General features: G+C 35.1%; 2 protein-coding genes across 2 annotated transcripts; both read right to left on the reverse strand.

Annotated features, from left to right (window-relative positions):
* Nucleotides 1-3,655: 3,655 nt before the first annotated feature.
* LOC112749316 (TMV resistance protein N-like) lies at nt 3,656-7,374 on the reverse strand. The gene is made up of 4 exons (XM_072218325.1): nt 6,786-7,374; nt 4,946-6,041; nt 4,586-4,855; nt 3,656-4,470 (listed from the first exon to the last, which is right to left on the reverse strand). Exons 1-4 carry the CDS (start codon nt 7,259-7,261, stop codon nt 3,784-3,786), a joined length of 2,529 nt encoding a protein of 842 aa, XP_072074426.1. The 5' UTR covers nt 7,262-7,374; the 3' UTR covers nt 3,656-3,783.
* Nucleotides 7,375-7,723: 349 nt separating this feature from the next.
* LOC112751540 (TMV resistance protein N) lies at nt 7,724-13,616 on the reverse strand. The gene is made up of 7 exons (XM_025800701.3): nt 13,039-13,616; nt 11,799-12,897; nt 11,351-11,626; nt 10,355-11,257; nt 9,472-10,276; nt 8,872-9,023; nt 7,724-8,787 (listed from the first exon to the last, which is right to left on the reverse strand). The coding sequence occupies exons 1-7, from the start codon at nt 13,500-13,502 to the stop codon at nt 7,936-7,938; spliced, it is 4,551 nt and encodes a 1,516-aa protein (XP_025656486.1). The 5' UTR covers nt 13,503-13,616; the 3' UTR covers nt 7,724-7,935.
* Between the last annotated feature and the right edge of the window lie 3,927 nt (nt 13,617-17,543).

Consider the following 17,543-nt stretch of genomic DNA (forward strand, 5'->3'; position numbering starts at 1 on the left):
AGGGAGTAAATTTTGCAATTCAGTGACTAGACAATACATCTATAATCAACATAAGACCATATAAATATTATTATCAAAGTAATTTTAATTAGAAAATAGTTAATATATAATAAAAAGTGAATCAATAAGAGAGTTCTCATACAGAAATCAAATCAAAAGTCCACACTTGGGTGGCTCCACCTCTAAGAATAGCCCTTTCCTCTAGTGTGTCCATACGAAATAACAGATCCAACGTGTGGCCTACACGTTAGGCTAGTAACGCCCCTGCTAGCTGAGGTCTGAGTCAGATGCATCTAGGTTAACGTCGTAACCGCCGTTAACTATGGTTTTCTAATATGAGCCTCCCAAACCAATTCAAAACATATAATTTCGAATATAACAAATTCTTCAATCTTTCAAACATGAAGTATCGAATTAAATCAAATAATACTTTCTCATTCAAATCCTATTCAATCATATTTTTTCAATTTTAAAGCATTTCAAATATATTTCACAATTTCAAAATAAGTGAGTACCAACAAAAACTTCAATGCTTCAAAAATACATATTCGAGTGAAATCAAATGTTTTAAAATAATATAAAACTTTTTCAAACATACATATGGTCTCATAAAAACATATAGTCTCATGTGCATATTAAAATGAGCTTAACAAGGCTAAATATTTAGTTCTAATAAATTGATTATTAAAATTAATTTAAAATCCTTTGATAGTACTCTTTGTAAGTATAACTAAGTTCAACGCACCGTATATCAAAATAATTATAGACGTAAAACCAAACAATTATAAATGTAAGGCCTACTCACAACTTAGTCCCAAGGAACAGAAGAGACCAAACCCGGAGTGCCAAAGTAAAGGGTACGAAAGAGCGCAGAACTTGGATTGGTGCAATGGTAGTAACTTCAATTCTTACGGTAGCAACAATGGCAACAGCACCAGGAAAATGCAGTAGTCTCGAATCGAATAAAAAGACAAATGCAAATATAGTTATGACAATCCAAAACAGAATAGAGGTGGAAAATAAATCAGAACAAGAGCAAGGCAGAAAAATAAAATGGTGACAGAGATAAGGTGAAAATGGAACAGACCAAGGGAAGAAGTTAGACCAGAACAGTGGCAAGACAGTATTGCCGGCACGTTTGGAAGCTCCAGCGTGTTTTCCAGCAACAGTAAGAGTGGCACTGGTAAAGTAAGACAATGGTGGTATCAGGTCCTCTTCTCCGACAGTAGCATCAGTAACTCCAACGAAAATAGGGAGGCTAGGGGTCAACCACGGTGGAGTAAGGTAGGGGCTGAAGTAGCTTCGGGTGCACCAGCGGTGAGCTCCGGCGACGACAACAACAAAAACCTCCATCGTCACCTCCGCTCGTGATTGCCACCCTCCTTCCCTCTATCTTGTAGCTTTCTCATCCTCTCTTGTTCTCTGTGCTTCCCGCTGCAGCGATGACATCTCCCTCCGACGGTGGTTCCTTCGGCGACGACGAAGCCATGCTTCCTCCCTCTCTCATCGCGTCTTCTCTCTTAATGTCTCTCTTTCTGGTTTGTTCTTCATCTTTCCCTCTCCCCTTTGGGTTCGTGCTCGTCATTCTCCTCTCTCAGGTTTGAACCTCTCTCGCTTTCTCTCTATGTCAACGACGACAGCAGCTCCAGCCCCGCTAGCCCGCTTCCTTCTTTTCTTTCTTTCTACTCTTCCTTCTTTCTCTCATCCACTCTCTCTACTTCTCTTCTCTTATTTGGGGGACTGTGTGTTGGTAATTTAGGAAATTAGGGTTAGGGTTTGGTTTGAAAAAGAGAGGAGTAAGGGTATTATAGAGATTTTACATTTCCTAACACTATTTTAAATTTACATCACTTGAAACATTGTCTGAAAGAGTGGGTCAAAAAAAATATTAACAGATAATTTCACTTTATACTATTTTTCAATTATTCTTATTAAAAATAACTTATCCAAAAAAAATTCTACACATTTTTATTCTTTTTATTGTAGATGTTATTGGAAAACTGCATGCACCTCAAGAAATTATGGAGAAAGAAAACCATACAAATTCAAGACACATCTTCAAAAGAAGAACATGCATGAAAAGATGGAACAAAAAACACAGTAGAAAGTGCATACAACTCAACAATTCATAAAGAACATGTCTTCACAAGAATCTACGACAGAAAGAAGAAAAAAATTGTTGTTATGTGAAGGAATAGTGATAAGAGACTTATATATGTAGTTTAAATGGTATGGAATTTAAATACTTATAACGTAAAATTTATTATGATTAATAATATTATTATGACATTTGTAATATGAATATGAGGAGGGCTAGGGGCAGTAACTTTGTGTTTTGTAACCATCAATTGGCCATCAATAGTGTTTTTAATGGTGTGAGATTAAATCCAATGGTGTGGGATCATTCAATTTTCTTTTGATGGTTAAATGCTGGCCAACTTTTTAAAAAGTTGTTGGCCCCCTAGACTTTTCTTATGAGTATTTATTACCTTTAGTGGGTTATTTATAAAAATTAATAAATTAATTGTTGCGATTATAAATTTATTGTATTGTTTATAACGGTAAGATATAATAAATATAGGAATATGAATTCAATGTATTTGTAGGTTACAAATTTATTAGATTCTATTTTTTAGTTTTTTATTTGTATATTTTATTTTTTTGCTGATTTGGAAATAATAATTGATTTGGCAAGAATTGAATGGTTGATTCTAAAGTTGTGTCAAGTAAGCAATATTGCTGACATGACATTAGTAGGAGGAAAGAAATGTCTCAAAAGTAACGTGGTGTATGCTTATGTATCTATTTTTATATATTAAGAATAGATTCTTAAAACTTTATTTATTTCGTGCAACACACTGGTTTTATTACTCTAGTTAATTATTAAATCCTAGACTACAAAGTGCTAGCAACTGCTAATACTAAGATTTATCAGCCTGGCAATGCACTTCCCCACTCTTCTATACTTCCCTAATCAGCACATATATCAAGGACATGAATATTGAACGGTGAACACTAAGTCACTAACCATTACATCTGACAACCCAATTGCATCACCCTACTCTATGGGTATTACTAAATATAATCAACTAATTAGATCTTCTGCAAATTTGAGTATTCCTGAGACTTGATTCTTATTTTGTTTCCATTGTGTTAATCTTCTATTCGTAAACATACATAAATCTGTCATGTGTTATGTGTAGCCTATGGTTCATCCTATGGAATTCCTTATTGCTGTAGGATCAACCAGATACCCTTCTTGATTGCAGCATATATGGAAACCACAATTCTTCAAGACTGCTCTTACTTTTGCCTTTGATGATACTTCAGATATCCGAAATGAAATCCGTAAGTGATTCCAATAACGAACATTGTTGAGGTGCCACATCAAATGACTGCATTTCATCCTACTCAACCACACATGACTTGAGTCCAGTGCTTCACAAACTCTTTTTTGCTCAAATACTTTTGTATCGTTGATGAAAATTTCATAAGCACATGCAAACATGCTGGTTGTGGAAGCGCCTTTCTCCAACTCAATAACTGCACCAAGAAACAACTTGGCTGGCTTACCATACAAAATTGAAGCCATCTCAAGATTAATTGATCCATTAGTACTTTGATGATGAAACCAATCCGGGATCTTGCTGCCGGGAAGCACAAAATCACCATTAACAAATACCAGATAAGTATCACTATCAGGTCCCTAAAGCGGAAACAAGAAACGATTATGCCATGATATTTTGTAGGAAGAATACACACAAGATATAAATACAGTGAGCATTAAGCACCAACCTCATTGTAGAAGAGATTTGTTAAGTGGAATTGGACCTGTTCATTAATCAGTTTATGGCAGTTAATGAAGCTCATTTGTTGAAAACTTGAGAGATCCTCAGCAATAACATTTGATGGGCTGGACAACATTGTAAAACTTTCCAAAGATCTACAATCACTTATGTCTAAATATTTTGTATTTGGTGGAAGTTTTGGAAGCTCCTGAAGCTTAGAGCAGTAACTAAGATTAAGAGTAGTAAGGTATTGCAATTTCTGAATGCTACTGGGGAGATGTTCAAGGTTCTGGCAAGAATCTAGGAATAAGGATTTTAGCCCAACTAGGTATTCAATTGATTGAGGTAGTTCTTTTATAGCTGTTCCTTGGAGAAGGATTTCTTCAAGATGTTCCATATTCTCAACGATCTCAGGAAACTTTCTTAGCTTTGAGCAGCCAGTAAGGAGAAGATTGCGAAGAGACTTTAACTTGAAACGAGTTGGAAGGGTATTGAGATTGGAGCAGAACATAAGGTTTAAAGTAACAAGCTTATTAAGAGTTCCTACAGATTCATGTACCCTAATTAGACTTTTACAATTGTCTATGCTGAGACTCTCAAGGTTCGGGACCATTGACATGTCTGGAATTTCAGTGAGGTGTTCACAGCAGCTAAAAGACACAAGTTTCAAGTCTCTGAATATCTGAGGAAAACAAACATCATCAGTAAAGTGACAAGGGGAAAAAAATAGATAATTAGCTACATAAAAATGACACAATCTTGAAATGCTTCAAAGAACAATACGGTTAATTCTATACCTTTGCTCCCTTCCACAAATGTTTGATGTGGCTATGACTCATGTTTAAAGAAACTAATCTCCTTGGATGGAAATTTGGTGGCAGAGTTGAAGATGGGTATCCCGGCCAATCGATTAGTCGTAGCTCATCAGAGAGATACTGAATTTCATCAGTAACAAGTGCATTGTTGATCACAAGAATTCTAAGTCTTTTCATCTTTGCAAAGGCTTTACCATTTATGTTATCCGGTTCTGGTAAGTCAAGCTTTATGCCTTCAATGTTGTTAGTTCCCTGGTGGGAGACATAACATGACAACAAACAATGGACGTTAATGTAATGAAGTCTGATATTTAACATAAATGTTAAAGAAGATAAATATACCGTGTTCTGGTTTAATACATGAAGTATATCTTCATGAAACCATAGCCTACTACGTTTTCCAGGCTCTTGGGGAGATTCTTGGCATACAATTTCTTTGCCCATTTCCTGTAGCAGATCATGCATCCAAAGCTTGTTCAGTTGCATAGTGATGAGAGACTTATCCATTAGAACTCCAAAGCCATTATCCGAGTGCAGGTCACAAGCATCAAGTATCATTTTCACATAGTCTTTGTCCTCTCCCTTGAAGAAACATGCAATATCCAGAAAAATGGCCTTTTCATCCTCTTCTAACCCATCAAAGCTGATTTTAAGTACTGCATAGATTTGTTTATTTGGAGTTTTTTTCAGTTTAGCTAGCGCACTTATCCACTCGGCTCTCCCTCTACCACACAGGTAAGCCCCCAAAACTGTTAGTGCTAACGGCAAGCCCTTGGCATAGTTTAATATTTGGGAGGACAACCCCTCATAATTTGATGGAGGACATGGCTTTTTGAAAGCAAACCAACTAAAGAGTTCAAGAGCATGTTCATGGCTTAATTCCTTCACCTTGTAGTTAGTTTCCACATTGTGAGAAATTAGCAAATGCTCATCTCTAGTTGTTATGACAATCCTACTTCCTGATCCAAACCAACTGCAGTCTCCAACCAATGACTCCAGCTGCTCCAATGAATCAGCATCATCAACAACTATGAGAACCTTTTTGCAACAGAGCCTGTTCTTTATCAGATTAATCCCTCTATCTTTATTGCCTACTTTGAAATCTCTGCGGCTTAAAATCTCTGAGAGAAGAGTTTCTTGTAGTTGAACTAAGCCATGCCTTTGGCTTGAAATTTCTCTAACATTTGCAATGAAGGCACTACCCTCAAACAGATGAGAAATATGGTTGTAAACAGCCTTAACAAGTGTTGTTTTTCCTATTCCACCAATTCCATGAATTCCTATAGCCCGAACACCACCTGATCCAACTTCTAAGAGTGATTTGATATCTTCAGTTAGTGAATCCAGCCCAACAGGATGCTTAGCAACATTGAAAGGTATGCGGTTCAGTTTATTCATTATCTCTTCAACAATTCTCTGCACAAACTTTGATTCCTGCCTGCCATTTGTTAATGAAAGAAATTTCTTACTATCTACAAAATGATAACTCTAAAATGGAATCTATAATCATTTATGAACACATGCTGGAGAATTCTAATCAATAACTTAAGAGGATGTGTCTTGGTTCTCCTAATAAGCCAAATCATTCTTTCCTGTGATTAAAGATTTAAAAGCATGTATGTTTGTTAGGCATGCTGTCATTGTATGAGAATTTGTAAAATTTGATGGCAACTTGATAATGAGCCCTTTAGCAATTATTAACATATAAGGAGAATTATCATCACTTCACTATTGTATGATTAACAAAGTCAAAGAAAATATCTCTCTGTGTCTGTTCATTTTTCTAGTTCAAATGCATTTTCATGTAGTAAAATGTGATTATAAAAATTGATTCCTAATTTCACCCACTACATCTAGTGGCCAATAATTTTTACTTAACTAAAAAATATAGATGATAGCAGGAGGGTTAAATTACTTTTGAACTCCTATAACTTCACTCAGTTTTCAATTAGCTCTTTATAGTTTAATGTGTAAACAATTTTTATACAATATTGAGACTTAATCACAATTTTTAAGCTGTTACCTAGTTGAAAAAAGTTTGTACTTAGTGCAATTAAAAATTTTTTTAACTATATGAAAGTAATTGAAGTTTAACGAAATTCTAAAGATCCTAGACTAATTATACACAAAAAAAGGAGTACCAAAGGAATGATCCTCTTGGCCTCTTTAGTAGGACACATACCCATCTCCTAGATGCCACCCATACAAAGTAGAAGCTTGATATAGAGCTGCTTTCCACCTTTTCACTTTGTTGATATCATCCCTGAACTTCTCTTCATGTTTTGCTAAATATTCTGCAAAACTTCCATGTTGACCTCTTAGTTGAAATGGATTCACATTATAAAAGACTGGCAAAACCAGCTGCCCCTTGGAATCCTTGCACTCAAGGATCTTAACGAGTTCATCCAAGCAAGAAACCGAAGATGCATAGTTTTCGGAGAATATGACAACCGAGATCCTAGAGCCTTCAATAGCTCTGAGAATTGAATGTGAAATCTGCTCTCCCTTTTCAAGCTCCTTGTAGTCTATGAAGGTATTAACTCCCTTTTGGCATAGAGCATGGTAGAGATGGCTTGTGAAACTCCTACGTGTGTCAACCCCTCTGAAGCTCAAGAACACATCATACTTCCACTTGTAGGATTCAAAACTCAAAGCCATTTCATCAGTCTTAGGATTTAGAATTTTTCTTGTTTTCAACACAGCACAAATAGTCTCTTGAGAGATCTATTATATGAACTGCAGAGTGATACACAGGTGAATATGGTGCAGGCCTTTTTAAAGAGGTTCAAGACACTATACATGCCATATAAGATAGACAGAGATAGAAAGAAGGCTTTGGATTTGGGTTTTGGCTTTCCTACAACTGCATCTTGTAGTTTTCTTCATTCAAATAATTATTTTCCTACTTTGATGGGTTTTGGCTTGTTATGACTTGGATTTTCATGGGATATTGTAATCTTCAAAGCCATGTTTCGAAAATATCAAAGCATATTCATATATTTACGATGACATCCATTTGGCATTTATGTAGTGATAGTAATATGCAATTTCACTCATTAGAAAAATAATCACAAAATGCATCTCATAATTATTTTTGAGAGGGCTACAAAATCCAAAGCCTAGAAAGAAAGGTTGGTATACGATGGGAACTTCCATTATCCATGCCAAGCAGCCTATGCCATTAGAACATTAATTATCTCACATGTTAAATGTACTTCACTCCAAATATTTGAGCTGCACTAATAAAAATTACACCCGTTTCAGAATGTTGAACATAAACTGGTCTAGCAAGTAACCTTAATGCAAACTTAATTGTATGTATATTTTAGTATCTAGTTACAATATTTTGACCCAAAAATGTTCAAGATTCCATCAAATTTCTCTCTAATCTTTGACCACTCATCCTCAATGTTTGCTTTGGTAGCTTTTGCTGATTCTTGCTCTGATCTCAAACGTGGCCTTTGCTTCCTCAATTGATCTCTTTGATCTTTCAACATTCTTCCTTCCTCAAAAGTTTCTCTTTTCTTACTAAGGGCAGTGTCCCTAGTCACTTCAGAGATGGAGATACTATATTTAATGGTTTCCAATTGCTGTTCAAGCTCTTTCTTTCTTTGTTCTAAATAAACCAACTGGCTGCAAAGATCAATTTCTATGGATGAAAATTCACTGAACTGGTTCTTGTTAGCTATCAAACTATCTTCCAATGTATCTAAGTTTGAAAGACCTGCAGTTGATGACTCAAGTTTCATACTTGCGTCAATGTAATCACAACTCCACTGATCAAAATCTGTTGAAAGTTGTAGTAATAGAGATTTTAAACACAAAGAGACATCAGAATCTGTGGACAAAGTGGAGAGACTTTCTAAGGCAGCTTTCATGGAAGAAAATGACCCCGAGGACAAAAGTTGATGAAATTGTTTGGAGAGGAATTCCTTGAGTGTTTCCAATGCTTTCTCAGTTTCTTCACTAATTTCAGGATAAGCTAATTTGGAATCATCTCTGGTATTTCTTGAAGTTAAAGATGATAGAGCAAAGGTCTCAGCATGGAGGGTAGCATAAAATTCTTCCATATTGTCATTGAAGTCAAATTGACTTGTATTATGTGCCATTGGAAACACATCAAGCTTATTGCTCTTGGTTTCATTTTGCAGCTCTTGTTCCATTTTTATGGTAACAATGGGAACCTGAGTAGTAGACTGGTCAATTTTACAATATACCAAAATGTGGATGCATTAAGAATGTTAAAGAAGAAATAAAGCAAGTTTTACCTCAGGTTCTTCCTTTGGCTCCTCCAGGACATTATCCATTTTCAACCCTACTTTCTTCTGAGATAGCAAATCCTCCTTAATGGCATTATCAAAGGCCTTTGTTTTCATTTCTTTGGGAGGAACTAGAGCCCTATCCATCATAGGTCCAACTTCTGTAACAAAAGAATTACTAAGCTGCTTAGTGCTTACACAAATAGTCTAATTTAAATGAAACTACAAAGAAATCAAAACTTTTAATCCTTCTTTTACAAGGCTTATGGTCATTAGTTTATTTTCTTTATCATTGATTCCTGTCCATGATTGCTGATGTTGTAATCTAAAATATGGTTTTCATAATCCTAGGATATATATTTCTATATACTTAAGAAGCTAATTATATGAATATTTAGGTTAGATGTTTTCTGATGCAAATTCCACCTATCATACAATTATTCTCAGTTAAGCACAAGTTCATACGTTCATACTTCATAGTGATATATAGGAAATATTCATTGTCAGCATTTTATATTGTTTTCATGTTAAAATATTTTGTCATTAGGTTATTTAACATCAAGATTTCAAGGTTTGCAGAATTCTAGGTACTTTTTTTTTCACTCTTACCTTTGCTTTTTGATGTGTGGTAATCATGATGAGAGAGGAGTAGATTCTCATTCATACTATTCAACTGACATTCTAATAGCATTGGATCCCAAACCACATCATCATATTGCTTCAGTTGCAACAATGGCAACTCCTTGCTTTGATGCACTACATCAGCTGACATTATAGCAGTAGCTTTTCCATTTTCCTTTGCCATGCATCCATCACCTTCGAGCGCTTCGGCATTTATTGAATCTGGATGTTGTTTCCACTGTTCATCTGGTATTTCATAAAGCCTCAAATTTCTAGCCAATGAACAGCAATCACTTCCTGTGTTATCCAAGGAATCATTAACATTACCTTCCCTGATATCACTAGAATTTGAACTTGAGTGCAACATCAAATTTTGTGTCTTGACATCCTCATCATCCTTATACTCATGAACTCCACAATAGTACACAGTCACTTCTGCATCTTTGCTTGCATCTATGATTTCACAAGTAACTTCAACATAATTTTGTTCATGCAGTAAATAAGTATTGAAATCCATTACATCTTGATGATATAGCCATGTGAGATCACCGATCACCGAAAGGAACCTCTCTACTCTATTGGATGCTTTCTGTCCATTAATAGATAGCTGGACTTCACAGGAGAAAAAGCCAGTAATTTTATTTCCTAGTCCAAAAATAAAACACAGAGCAATTCTTGGGAATTTCTGGCCAATCCAAAATGAGATAGATCCTCCTTCACTCTGGTAGTTGAATGGCATTTTCATCTTTGGCCTTGGTGCTATAACCTCAAATTTGAATGTCTTAGAGAAACCCTGTAACAGATGAACCCTGACTTAAAATTTCTCCCAAATAAACAGAAAGAAATGGATTTAAAAGAGCTAGAGTTCTACCTGGCTTAATAAGAAGTCCAATGATTGTGATTCCAAACGGGTGCAACTAGTAGCATCTATGTGTTCTAAATTGGGAGGAATCCCAGAAATATGTTGAAGTTTCATGCAGTTAGCCATGTAAAGCTCCTGCAAGCTACAAAGTCTATTGAAGCATTTGGGAAGGGTTACAAAATGGTTTCTAGAAATGTCTAAGGATGCAAGGTTGGAAAAGCAACTAAGGATATGTAGGTCTTCATCTGATAGATTGCAGTCACTTAGTTCAAGGTTTTCCAACAAAGGGAAGCCATATGACGAATGGATGCTAGGAGAGATTGGATCTAGACATGGTGGTGATGGTAGTAGCTCTAGATTTGGCGAACCCTTGTCGGATTCTGCTGGCATAGTTGAGCAATTCTGTGTGCTGAAACTCCTAAGCTTCTTTGTAAATAGTTGAAGTTGTGGACAGCCAGACATATCAAGTAACTGAAGATTTGGCAACATATCAATGTTTATAGGAAGTTCCTTTAGATTTGAGCAACATTTCAGCACTAAAACCTCAAGGCTGCTGAAATTGATGATACAAGAAGGCAATTCTTGTAATGCAGTCTCTTCCACCTCAATAATTCTCAAATTTTCCATTTCTCCCAACAATTCTGGAAACTTCTCAAGTTGAGAACAACCATTAAGAGCAATGCATCCTAAAGATGGCAACTTTAGGACACTTGGTAAGTTCTTCAGTTCAGTGCACCTTTCAACACCCAAATAAACAAGCTTATCAAGTGATCCAATAGATTCATGAATATCAACCAAACTTGTACAATCTTCGAGAATCAATTGCTCCAAATTTGGGATCCCAGAAACATCAGGTATTTTCGAAAGGGACTCACAGGAGCTGAAATTCAGAGAAGTCAGATATGCATACTTCTGCAAAACAGAAAAAGTTGTCACTGCTTAGGAAATATAAAAGCAACATATAAACAGGAATAGGAAAAGAACAAATATAAACAATCTTTGTACCTTGAATGACTCTTCCAGTGTATATAGATGACTGTGCTGCAGTTCCAGCATTACAATTTTCTCAGGAAGGAAATCAGATGGTAAAGATGGTGAAGGGTACTCCTTCCAGTCAAGCAGCCTTAGATTTCTTGGTAGATGTACATGGCCTCCAGAAAATTCAGCATTACGAATTATTAGCATTCTAAGGTTTTTCAACTTCCTGAAGTCTTGATCACTTAGCTGCACCTCTTGCTTTTCTGGTAGGTCTAGCATTATACCTTGAATCTTTTCACTTCCCTTGACAAATTTCCATGTGAACAAAGAGTCAAGCATGTAAGAATCTGGTTAAAAATCAACATGTATTTTATATTTTTAAATGACAGAAAGGTTTCTGTTTCATTGTCACATTATAAGGGGGGAAAAAAAGGAACAAAACAGAAGTTAGCAGCCAGAGAGATATAAATCTTACCATCCCTTCAGTCAGTACTTGAAGCACATCCTCATAGTACCATAACCGGCTGCGATTTGCAGGATCTAGTGGTGATTCTTGCCTAACAATTTCCTTACCCATGTCTTGGACAAGATCATGCATAGACAGTACAAATTTTTCATCCAATGTTATGAGGGACTTATCAACAAGTACTGCAATACCAATTGCTGGGTGCAGATCACAAGCACGCAATGCTTTTACTACATATTCCATTATCTGTCCTTTGAAGAAACAGGCTATATAGAGGAAAATTTCCTTTTCATTTTCATCCAACCCATCAAAGCTTATTCTAAGTATATTCTGAACTTTCCTATTAGGACTTCTCTTGTATTTATCCAACGCAGATTCCCATTGACGAATGCTTCGACCACACATATCAGAGCCTAATACTGTTAATGCTAGTGGAAGACCCTCTGCATAAGCTACTGCACGATTCGCAATGTGGAAATAACTTGCATCAGGCTCACTTCGTTTAAAGGCGTTCCAACTGAATAGTTGAAGAGCTTCATGATGGTTTAATTTCTTGACCTCATAAGTCAAATCAACTTGATGAGCAGTTAACAAATGCTTATCTCTTGTAGTTATGATAATCCTACTTCCAGGACCAAACCAATCCAATCCTCCAGCTAATGCTTGTAGTTGATCCACATCATCCACATTATCGATTACAAGAAGAACTCTTTTTCTGCACAACCTGTCTTTTATGATATTGATTCCTATGTCAACATTTCCCAACTTTGTTGCTTTCTCTCCAAGTATCTCATAAAGAAGCCTTTCTTGTAGTTTGACTAAGCCAGACCTATGGCTTGTATTTTCTCTGACATTCGCAAGAAAACTCGCATATCGAAATTGATCACATAGTGTGTTATAAACAGCTTTGACAATAGTTGTTTTACCAATTCCACCAATCCCATAAATGCCAACCATTCTAACATCATCAGATCCAGGTTCTAACAGTGAGTACACTTCCGATACACGAGCTTGGAGTCCAACAGGGTGTCTAGCTACATTTAGTGGAATGCGATTCAACTTTTGGGATACTTCATCCACTATTGTTTGGATGAATTTATATTCATACCTGGAAGATAATGGAACATCTTATAAGCAAAATGAAATGAATAGTTCTGCAGGCAACAAATCATAAATTTATATTCAAGTGTACTAGTTATATTTGATATATATGGTTTGTTAATAAAAAAAGAAGTGCAGGGGAAAATACCCATTAGTGAAATGCCAGCCAGACAAGTTTGCTGCTTCAGACAAAGCAGACCTCCATTTTCGCACCCTCTCCATGTCATGTTTGAATCTTTCCTCGTGCTTAACAAAAGCTTCTCCATAGCTTCCTTTCTGGTGCCTCACATCTGCTGGACTCACATTGTAGAAAACTGCACAAACCATCTGTCCCTTTTCTTTCCTACACTCAAGGATCTTCACAAGTTCGTCGAGGCACCATCTGGAGGAAGCATAGTTCTTGGAGAATATGATGATGGAGATCCTTGACTCTTCTATTGCCTTGAGAAGAGATGGTGATATCTCTTCTCCAACTCTTAGAGCTTCATTGTCTATGAAAGTGTTGATTCCCCTTTGATCAAGAGCACTGTAGAGGTTGCCAGCGAAAGTTTTTCGGGTGTCTTCGCCTCGGAAGCTCAAGAAAACATGGTAAAACCATCCTTGGTGTGCCATCTTAGCTCACATATGAAACTTTTGGCTGCTTTGGAGTTTGTTTAGGGACACAAAATACAGAGATTGAACAACCCAATAAAATGTTTGGATGAAGTCCTTGTCTGGTCCCTTAGAAACGGTTTATTGGTTCCATCGAAGTCAATGATGATAGTCAAATGTGAATGCGTTATTTTAAAGTCCATGGCAGTAGAATCCACAGTTTGCTTCAGCTGGTATGAGCACATTATAGTTTCTTCCCACAAAGTTTGACTTTGCTATAACAATAATTTCTCAAAAGAATTTTGTATTAAAATAACTCTGAACTGGAGGATCTAGCATGTTGTTGTTTAAAATTAATATATGATCTATGTATCTATATGTGTATGATTTGATCAATGTATCAATAAATATTATATTGGTGCATATGAACATAATTTAACAATTATCAATAGTTAAATAGAATTCAATAATTTCTCCAGAAATTTTGTAATTTCATTGAAATTGAGTATGATACATCTGAATAGTACATTGTTCCACCGAAATTGGTATAGACTACATGGATACTCGGTCTATGCAGGTTGTGCCTCCTTAAAAAACCTCTATGGACGAAAACCCCTGGAGCTTAGGAAAAAATCCAATAGAGGAAAAAGAGTACATCAACCATGCATAATTTAAGGAATAATAAAAAAAGAGCTCAACAACTTTTATAACCTCATAAAACTAAACTCTAGAATAAAGAACACCCTTGGAGTCGGCAAGAAGAAGGGCAGTGAGTTCCGGCGGAGGGTTCATCATAAGAGAAAACGTAGAATTTGAAGAAGAACCCATCTTTGCCAAAAAATCAGCACACGAATTTCCTTCCCTCATGATATGATAGATAGTGACATCCCACTCAAGAAGCATCAACTGATGAATTTCTTCAACAATGTCTGCCAATTCTGGAAAGTCTTCGGCATTGTCATGTATAATCTTGAGAGCCACCATGCAGTCACTTTCACATTCCACCTTTCTGTAACCAGATTGCCATGCCAACCACAAACCGTGCCGGATAGCCATTAGTTCCGCTTCGACACTGCCGGCAAAGCCAATATAGCTGAGAAATTCGGCGACACAGTTGCCATCTTGATCTCTAAGCAAGCCGCCGCATCCTGCTCTTCCTGGATTTCCTCTTGAACTTCCATCCACATTGAGTTTGATGGCCCCTTCGGACGGTGGAACCCAGCGAACCAGCATCCTTTCCCTACAAACACAGTAAAACGTCAACACTCCACATTTCTTGGATACTCAACAATAAACCAGGTTGCTTTCAATCGGTGTTTTTGTTTGGTGCCATTGTGAAATAACATAGCCGAATATTAAGCCATGTGGCTTGTTTGTCACTTTGATGTTTAAAATAAAAATATAAAAGAAAATTATTTTTAAATGCTAAGCTTATATTTAGCCACCAATCCAGTAGGGATTAAGAGACGGATTACAGAATGCAGCTCTATATGTACATGTAAATGTGAATATAAATAACAATGATTCGATAGTTGATTGTCCCACTTTATTTTGTCATATATGTTCTCGACAGTACTAGAGTTGTCTCTCTTATAAAACGTCAAACTAAACATGACCAAAACAAAAATTTAGAAATAATAATGAAAGAACATAGTTATCCAACATACTCAATACTCAAATTTAAAATCACATATTAAGAGAACCAAATATATCGAATATTCAAAGTGCTATTATAATTTTGCAATGAGGGACAACCTTGTGTGCAGAAGACAAAAGCTAAAGTGAGGTGATCGACCTTGACGAAGAGTGTGAACCAGAGAAAGGTTGAATTCGTGAATGAATGTAAAAGTAAGAAACAATGTAACAGTGAAGAAATGCTGAACACTGAAGAATGCCACAGTGACCGATCGGTTTTGATTTTTGACACGTAGCTTGAGGCCGTTATATAAAGTAAGTGAGACGCACGTGCTTTAATTCCGATTACACTTTGTAAAATATCTACAGTTGCCAACCACTTAGATCTTTTTAATTATTAGTGTGTCGGATATTTTTTTCTGATATTTGAGATTAGAAATATTAAATAATGCCGGTAAGTCTTTGTCAAATTTGCCTTTTTTCGGTTCCTTGTCAACTTCAAGTGCTTAAGGACTCGCTCGCTCGATTTTTTTTTAGAAATAAAATAAAAAAAATTTATATTTCTTCAAATATCATTTTTAAATTTTAATTTCTCAAATACAATTTTTTTTTGTTTAGAACAAGTTCGTCTTACCCCCGCAAACTCCCTTTAAATTTTTTGAATTTCACAATTTTACTCTATTTTAATTCATTATCATCATCTCCTAGATCTACAAACAGTATATTTAGGCTCCGTTTGGTTGATGTATAGGATGAGACATAGACACAAAGACACAGACATTAAAGACATAGACATAAAATATTTGTGTCTATGTATTGTGTTTGGTAAAAATAATGAACAAGACACAAATATTTAAAAAAGACTGAATTACCCTTCATTTAACCACAATTTTATCAACACCACTACACACCTATTACCTCAAACGTTACATATGTCATTACAATTAAATTTTTATTTCTTTTCGTATTTTTTTCCTTCTAATATCATCTCAAATTATCATTCAAATATTAAATATACAGTTTTTTTTTTAAAATAGAAAACCAAAGCCTAAAATTTATCAAAGATTAATTAAAATTTAAATAAATAAAAAGTTAAATGTATAATTTTTTTTTGAAAAGAATGGGAGAACAAATTTGGTTATAAAATCTAAAAGAGAAAGTAAAAAAAAGAAATATTTGAAGAGATAAGAGGATAAATTTTGAAAATTTAAAAATTGAATAAGGGTAAAAGAGTAAAAAATTAGTGTCTCACAAGTTGTGTCTCAGTGTCTCATCAAATTGGAGGTACACAAATTTAGTGTCTCCGTGTCCATCCGTGTCCTCCCGTGTCCATCAAAAATTTGTGTCTCACCAAACCAAACAGCAGACATGTGTCACCGTGTTCATGTCTCATTGAGACATGGACATTAACCAAACACTACCTAAGAGTACACAAAAATACACAGACAACAAACATGACTTTTTTAAGAATTTTTTTAATTATAAATTAAAAAAATAAGCCATATTTAACAATGGCAACCATTATCATCGTCTCCAGAAATACACAGGTACACCGGGATAAGCCATATTTAACAAAGATTTTTTAATTATAAATCGTTTTATTTTGAAAAAATTTTTAAATAAATTTTTTCAAAATAAAATACGAATTATAATTAAAAAAATTCTTGTTAAATATGCTTATTCCGGTGTACCTGTGTATTTTTGGAATGGTTGCCTTGTCATTGTTAAATATGACTTATTTTTTTAATTTATAATTAAAAAAATCATTGAAAAAGTCATATTTGTTGTCTGTGTATTTTTGTGTACTCCTATATACTATTTGTAGATTTATATACTATTTGGAGATAATGATAATGGATTAAAATGGATTAAAAACGTGAGATTCAAAAAAACTTAAAGGGAGTTTGCTGGGGGTAAGGCGAATTATAGAGTTCGCTGGGGTGCGACGAACTTGTTCTAAACAAAAAAAAATCGTATTTAAAAATTAAAATTCAAAAATGGTATTTAGAAAAATATGAATTTTTTTATTTTATTTCTGAAAAAAAATCCCTCCTCAAAGTCTCAATCAGTTAGACTTTGTAAGTGCTTGTGTCTTTTACTATTTTTTGCTTAATTATGATGTGAGTTTCTACAATTTTATCGAATTTTTAATTAGGTTTCTATGCTTTTTTTATTTTCAATTGAGTCTCTATATTATATCAGATTTTGTAACTAAGTCCTTTTTTTTTAACCAAAGATAGGAGACTCGAACCCGCAACCTCTTAATTGAGTATGGGGAGGCTATGCCATTTGAGGTATAACTCATTGGCTTTTGTAACTAAGTCCTTACTGTAACAAAAACGTTGAAATTAACCGAATATTATGTTAAATTATACAGAATATTCAATCAAGTGTTAGGCATATTCGCTTTGTTTAATAGAATATTCT

This window comes from Arachis hypogaea, chromosome 15 (genome assembly GCF_003086295.3).
Source record: "Arachis hypogaea cultivar Tifrunner chromosome 15, arahy.Tifrunner.gnm2.J5K5, whole genome shotgun sequence".
Taxonomy (NCBI): Eukaryota; Viridiplantae; Streptophyta; class Magnoliopsida; order Fabales; family Fabaceae; genus Arachis; species Arachis hypogaea.